At 40.7% G+C, this 7,812-nt stretch overlaps 1 protein-coding gene across 1 annotated transcript; it reads right to left on the minus strand.

The window, feature by feature from the left end:
- Nucleotides 1-295: 295 nt before the first annotated feature.
- Nucleotides 296-1,237, minus strand: LOC143645582 (olfactory receptor 9I1-like). The gene has a single exon (XM_077114866.1). The coding sequence runs from the start codon at nt 1,235-1,237 to the stop codon at nt 296-298; it is 942 nt and encodes a 313-aa protein (XP_076970981.1).
- Nucleotides 1,238-7,812: the final 6,575 nt, after the last annotated feature.

Below are 7,812 nucleotides of genomic sequence, written 5' to 3' on the forward strand. Positions count from 1 at the left end.
GAAAAGATCATACATTTTATAGTATATTACTTGCAAAGCCTTTTGGCATTCCATTTCTCTTGATCCTGGCTTCAATCATAGAAAGTCAGGAATTTTCACTCATGAGAAACCTGAGGACAGAGCCTTTCTGGCTCAAAGTCATAGAAGTAATAAAGAGGGTACTAGGACCCAAATCTACATTTTCCTTTCTCAATAGCTTTGTAATCAGGAAATCTAGTTCATATATATGCTAAGGGGACAAGCCAAAGCTCAGATGATGATCTGCAGGATCTTCTGAATTGATGGGGCTCAAGTCTTATTCTACTTGGGAAACCCTCATGCGGTTAAGAGCTTTCTTCAGCGCCTCCTTTACATCCTTGTTTCTCAGGCTGTAGATCATTGGGTTCAGCATGGGGATGACTACAGTATAAAACACTGACACAATCTTGTCTTCCCTGAGGGATTTGCCCATGTTACCTTTCAGGTACATAAATACGAGTGTCCCAAAGAAAAGGGCCACTGCCGTCATGTGAGAAGCACAAGTGGAGAATGTCTTGGCTTTGCCACCTGCTGTACGAATCCTCATAATAGCCCGAATGATGAACAGGTAGGAAACAAGAATCACTGAAATGCTGATGGTGATGACCAGGAAAGCTAAGACGTAGATCACTAGCTCCCGTGCCCGGGTCTCACTACAGGCAAGTTTCAGGAGAGGTGGCAGGTCACAAAAGAAAAAGTCCACGTGGTTGGACTTACAGAAGGAGAGTGAGAAAGTACACCCAGTGCGGATCATGGAATTAACCATTGCACCAGCATATGCCCCAGCCACCAGCCCCAGGCGGTACTGTGGCGTCATGGCGGTAGCATAGAGGAGGGGGTGACACACGGCGACATAACGGTCATAAGCCATCACGGCTAAAAGGAAACATTCAGTACTAGCACAAAGTGTGAAGAAGAAGAATTGGGCGGCACAGTGTTCATATGCAATGACTGTTTTATCGGTCCCTAAGGTCTTAAGCAACTGAGGGACAATAACAGAAGAGTAGCAAATGTCCAGGAAGGAAAGATGGCTAAGGAAGAAGTACATGGGGGTCTGGAGGCGAAGATCACTCTGAATTAGCAGGATCATGCCCAGGTTTCCTGCCACAGTGATGAGGTAAAGGACCAGAAACACAAAGAAGAGACCCATGTGCACCTGAGCTTGCAGCTGGAAACCTATCAGAATGAATTCCATCACCACAGTGCCATTTTCTGCCATTAAGCCTAGGTCATCCACTGAAATAAAAAAAAAAAATCGTAGTAAAGTCTCATGAAAGATTGAACAAAGTGAGTGTGCCTTGATTGGATCATTGCCCAGTAATGATAATAATCTTTTAAATTTATAAAGCACTTTGAATTTCTCACAAACTTTATTTCCATTGGATCTTTCAGAAATCCTTGGAAGCACATATTTTTGTTAAGTCTATTTTTGAAAGAAGACTATCTGTTACGAAGAGGTGAAGGAACAATCCAGGATTTCATGTTAAAGAGACAAAACCAAGCTGGAACTTAGTTTCTCATGCATGGTTGAATTTCCCACAGGTCCCACGTCGGAAATATTCATCCATTTCACTGTGGACCATGAAAATATCACTTTGTTGGAGACATCCTAATGCTTTAGGATTAAGGGTATGGACGTCAAAATGATAGCCAGATTCTAATCCCTTGAGACATTGGGCAAGTCAATTTACTTCCTGAACCTCAGCCTCCTGGTTAGTTAAGTGGGGATGACAATGCCAAAGACAACATTATTGTGATGAACATAGAACCCATAATGTACCTAGCACATGGTCAGATTCACACACTTAGAACTATTTTTTCTAAGTTCTGGACAATGTGAGAGACATCTCCTAGCTTTATATACATTCTGGAACCTTATCTCCAAGTACACAAATCCCTGGGAGTCAACTTCCACTGTACCTTTCTTTGGGTTTGTTTTTGATGTGCATATGAGCCCAGTGGGAATTAGAAGTAAGTCAGTAAGCCTGAACAAGCCTAGAACCTTTACAACCTGCGACCTGCCAATTCTCTTCTTCCTCTCTGTTCCTGCCAAGCAGCATGGACTGATTTTCAAGTTCTCGTATTCCAAAGGACCTGTCCTACTTTTTTAAATACCAGGTCATATCCAATCAGTGAGATACATGAATCAAGTTATTCTGGAATTAGCCTGCAAAACTCATTAAGGAATGAAACCATCACACTGACTTCAGAGTTCTAATACAGCTGGGGTTCTTGCCAGGTATTTGGACAATCTTGTCTCTGTACCTTTGGATACTGATAATTTAGGCTAAATAGAAATACCGAATGCGGACTTCAAAGGGGATTCTTCTTGTCCGCCTTTCGTCCTTGAAAACAAAAACTAAATTCAAAAAGGTCTCACAGGATTTCAGGTAAATGAAAAAAAGAAACTGATCAATTTTTGGCGAAAGATGGCATACTGGCAAAGTAAAGATTGGCATCTAATGCTTCTCCCTACCCCCACTGAATTCCTGATAATGTAAACATTTGGTTATTTCCCTATATTTAGAACCTAATCTTGTCTGATCTTTTCCCAAACAATGACTTGCTGTGTTCTAAGAAGCGTTCACACAAATCATCCCGACTGAAGGAAAAAGAGAAAATGGAGGCTATATTCCTTTATTTATATAATAAGAATCTATCAAGAGCTTGTACTAAGCACTGTTCTGTCTGCTTGAGAATAAAACACAGGCCTGCCCTCATGGAGCTGTCATTCTAGCAGGGGAACCAGGCACATACAATAAATGTAAGGAAGTCTATTTTCTACTATGATAAAAGGTGGTGAGTCTTATAAGTAAAATATATACATAGCAAGATGTGGGGAATAGGGGTGTCCAAGTAGAGCAATTAAATAGGACTGCCTCTGAAGTTTTATTGAAAAAGGTGACATTTTAGAAGAAATGCTTGGAGGATCAAATAAAATTTATTTGAACACATCAGGTATCCACAAACAGAAGAAAATAAAGATATAAATTACCAGCTATGGACTACACTGCCCCTGTTACAAAATATATGGGATTTTTCAGGACACTGGGAGATACTTTCATGGAAATCTCATTCAGACTTGGTCAGCCTCTTAATATAGAGGAAAACTTTTGATGTACTACAGGTTCAATGATCAGCCTAATGTCACCCAGTATAAAGGAAAGGCTGGAATCTCAGCCAGTATAGCATAGTGACTTAGAAAATGGGCCCCAAAGGCAGGCAGAACTTGTTCCAAATTCAGGCTCAGTCATCTCTATTTGTGTGACCTTAGGCAAGTGACTTGACTCAGTTTTGACCTCTGTGCAATAACAATAGCAATGCTGACCTCACCATTGTATTGTAAGAAATAGAAAATGCACAGAAACACCTGGCCTAGGCCAGACTAAACATTCAACACGTGCAATTGTCATCAAAGTGATTTTTCAACCACTAAGCTGTTCTGCCATTCAGAAATTTAATTTATCCCCATTTGATTGCTGAGTAAAATGAGGCTCAGAGTGGTTAAATCACTTTCCCAAGAACAAACATTTAATAAATGGCACCTGTGTTGTAATTTCTAACATACTTTCCACTAACCTTCACCACAGCCTATCAGTTTGACCCAGAAAGTGGGCCACAGTAGCCTAGCTGGAGAGGCACAAACCAAGGGATACACTTCATTCCATCACTCCTGTAAGAGTCATTGCGAGGTTCCCTATGGGGAAAAAAAATAACTGTATCCCTTTGGGGTTTAGTAGCAGAGTTGGAGAGCACTTAATCACGATGAGCCAGGGAATGTATAAGGTCAGAAAGCTGGAAAGCTTGAATTTCAAATCTAAGTACTGCCATTCAATGCATGATGTAAACTTTAGCATCTTCTCTTCTCTGGGTGTCTGTCTTCATGTGGGAAGGCTGCACTAAAGAACCTCAAATGTTGCCTCCTGTTCTATAACCCAATGGTCCCCCTCTCATAAATGTCCGATGAGACAAAGAGCACGTATTAAAAATAATAATGACTGGCACTAAGAGGACTTACTATGTGCTAAATACTCTTCCAGGTGTTTTACATGAACTGCCTCACTTAATTCTCACAACAGCCAAACTCAGGCCATATTATTATTCCTATTTACAGATTGAGAACTACAAGTTTGCATAGATTAATTCAGTTTAGGTAAACAACTGAGCTGGGATTTGAACACCAGGCTGGTCTTTTGGATGCCAGCGCCGTGCTCCCAGTAGCTGTCCTGTTATAATGCTAATGAGAGTTACTAGGTTGTGAGAACCTTTTTCATGCCCAGGACGTTTCTAGAGCTTTACATACCTTATTATCTTATGCATGGGCAAGGAGCAGATTAATGTAAGCTAAATAAAGATTTTGGAAAATGAGTCCCAATTCTGAGTTGAGAACTGCACATGTTCTACTTTACCTTTAGTTGTCATGTCCTGTTTGCAAAGCTACCAATGAGGAGTCTATACCCACCAAGGACCCATTACCTCTAGCACAAGTTTAATTTGCAAGCAAAAGTCATATGAATCTTCTTTGCTCCTGGGCTCCTCACGATCATCTTCCTACTTGGGCTTTTCCTTTTGCCCAAATTTCATTCCTCATTTTTAATTTATCTTGCTGCATGTTATGCATTTCCTTAGGCCACTTTAAATCTCTTTTGGAAAGAGGTATTGATGAATAAATAAATACAAAATAAAATTGCCCTTTTGCTAGGTGCCAGAATAATCAGAATAATCACCCCTATCAGCATTTAAGCCAGTAACAGTGCCGCCAGAAGATTTTGCCAAATGGGTTCTGGAGAGACAAGGCTCTACTGGTGGCTCAGCCCTATTCAGACAGATCTATGGATGATTGATCAAGGCAGATGCTTCATGGAGACAATAGAAAAGTAGAGAGGTCTTCAGGTCTGTGCTACAATAGTTGGTTCCTGGAACCTTCATAAACCTGAGCCTCCACTTTGAGACAATAAGCAGCTGGGGAGTTGTCCCGGCTCATAACACACCTTTGGTAAACCCATTTTGCAAGGGACTGAGGGAAATTTTAAAGAAAACCAAGGTTGCCCAATAGTTGCTGATCTCCTGAGGTTCTGGAAGTTTTTTTGTCTCCCCCAGAACAATTTCACCTTAGTTTGTGATGCGGTGTCTAAATTCTTGAGTTGGTTCAAAATGATTTAAAATTCTAGAAAAAAAAATTACCAATCCCATTTCCTAGTCATTAAGATTAGGGAAAACAAACAGCAGTTACACAAAATCTGCAGGTGAGGAGAAGAACTATGGAGCACGGATCCCTCAGAGGGAAATATTTGATCCTAGATAAGTTAGATGAAGTAAATTGCTGGAAAAATATGAATAGAAAAATGAAGCAGCAGTTTCCTGTCTTTGAAGCCCACAGAATAGTTGAAATTTTTTTGGCTTTTAGGGCTGTACAGGAAGAAAGTTTTGGCTTTTAGGGTTGTACAGGAAGAAAGTGAATCCTTAATGCCAATGAAAACCCACCCTGCTACACCGTCTCGAGGACCATCAGCATTTAACATTCTCAGTGATCCGATATTTCGTTGTTGATCAGGCACAGCAGTATTTTATTTCCAGACAGGCCTCAACCATCTCAGAGGACCTTTGAAATACCAGGTCATCTCTACCTGCCTCCACATTACTCTTGTCTGCTCAAGGACTTCGGCCTCACTTTTATACAATCCATAGGTAAATACACCTAGGATACATAGTCCTCATATATTCCAAAGCTGAAGGTAAAAGATTCCAAGGTCATCTGCTTTTTGAGATTATTAATGCCCCCCAAAATCTCCACTAGATTTCAGAAAAACTAACTGGAGTTTCAGAAGAGAGGAAATCCAGCAGGCTTTGGTATTTAGTAGATTCTGTAATGTATGATGGCATATTACAGCAGAGAAAGTATGAGACAAGGAGCCAAGAGGCTACTATGGATCAAACAAGAAAATGTATGGGAAGATGTTTCTAATAGCAAAGAGTCTGCACTTGGAAGGAATTGTTATTGCATATATAAGTGCCTAGCTTTATAACAGCACATTCTGTGGAAAATATATTGCCATTGATTGAGGAAATATTTATATAGCTCAGCAAAATTAACCCACTTAGATCCTCCAAGTCAGTTTTTAAGTTATTAAAACAATAGCAAAGTATAAAGGTTGTATGATGTACCCAAAGTTATGTAGCCAATGCTCTCAGCTAGAAGTAGTCAACAAAGATTTATTACTGGTCTGCCTGTCTACCCTATTCCAAGCAGTATGCTGGACACTGGGTATATAGTGATGATTTTATAGAACAAATTGGGCATAGATTACAGTGATTCTATATTTGATCTGGAATCATAAGCTTGGACTGATTTGAAGAGAAAAAGGGAATAAAGGATGCTTTGGCTGCCACTCAAAGTGTCAGGATGAACTTAGGTCCTCAAAATGTTTAAATGGTGGGAAAACATAGCAGCTGCTTCCACACTCTGTGTTCAAGTAAAGAAGTGGTTCAAACTAGAGATGAAAAGAAAGTCTCTATTCAAGAGCTTCACTATTCCCTCAGAAACTTGTTTGGAAAAAGCTTTAGTTGGTCATTTTCCACTGAATTAAAACTCATGAGGATGTAGAACTCTGCCAGTCTTATTAAAAATAACATAAAGACAGATACAGCATAATGTCAAGGAACCAGGAAACTTTCAAGTTCTACCAAAGGGGTCAAATCTCAGCCAGTCACTTATATTCTCTGGGCTTCAGTTTTCCCATCTATAAGATGGGCGTAATACTGCCTAACTCACAGGAGTGCTGAGGATGAAATGAGATAACCTATGTGTATGATGAATATAGGTTGGTTAAACTGTTCACAGTGAAAGGTGTGAATTCTCCCTCACTCAGATTGCAAATTTCTTTCATAATCCCTCATTTTAGCAGATTTTATAGCCATTATCTTATTTGCTCCTCATGCAACCCATTTTCAGATGGGGAAAGTAGGACTTAAAGAGGTCAACTGAGTTGTCCAGGGGTAGCACAGCTAGGAAGAGAAGCATTCAGAATGGAACTCAGAACTCTTTCTACCATCCTACCCACCCCTCATCATGATGACTATGATGATGCAAACGCACCGTCTAAAGATGGGAGGTGGATGGGAGAGAGGGGAAAAGACCAGAAAATGTTGAATTACTGAGACACTTCCTCTCTTTGTGTTCCAACAATAAACCTCTAGAATGGTATATAAAGTTTGTCCCAACATTGATCTCAAGCCCCACATATCTCCTCCACCAATCTTGCTCACTCTGACACATCTATTCCCCATGAACTGGGCAATGGAATCTTGGAATTTAGGGAGTCTCCAAAAATCATGGCTTCACCTTTCTGCCTTTAAGCAATAAAGTAGCATTACCCTCATCATAGAGATAAGGAATGACAGGCCTAAAGGGGAGGAATGTCTTGTCCAGATTTAGAGTCCATGAAAAAGGTTGGGGTTTGTGGAGCCCAGGTCTCCTGCAACTTAAGGAGACACTCTTCCTACTGCCTGAACAGCTTCTCCCTTTCAGAATCTTAGCATAGCTGTTCTGATGACCAGAGCCGCTCAGGCTCTCTGCTTCTAAGACAGTGGTGAGAGCAGATTAACTGCTCTTCTTTAAAGGGGTATTGGGAGAGGAAGGGAGCTGTGGTGTTTTGGTTACCTAGGCAGGGCTAGCCTACTGAGCATGAATAGCAAGCTTCTCACTGGGGCTCTTTCACCCACCAACCGCCTTAGAGTTTCTCCCCAAGTCATTGCCCAGATGACTGGTTCCTAAACCAGATGCTTCAATTCTCT

This window comes from Tamandua tetradactyla, chromosome 9, assembly GCF_023851605.1.
Source record: "Tamandua tetradactyla isolate mTamTet1 chromosome 9, mTamTet1.pri, whole genome shotgun sequence".
Lineage (NCBI taxonomy): Eukaryota > Metazoa > Chordata > Mammalia > Pilosa > Myrmecophagidae > Tamandua > Tamandua tetradactyla.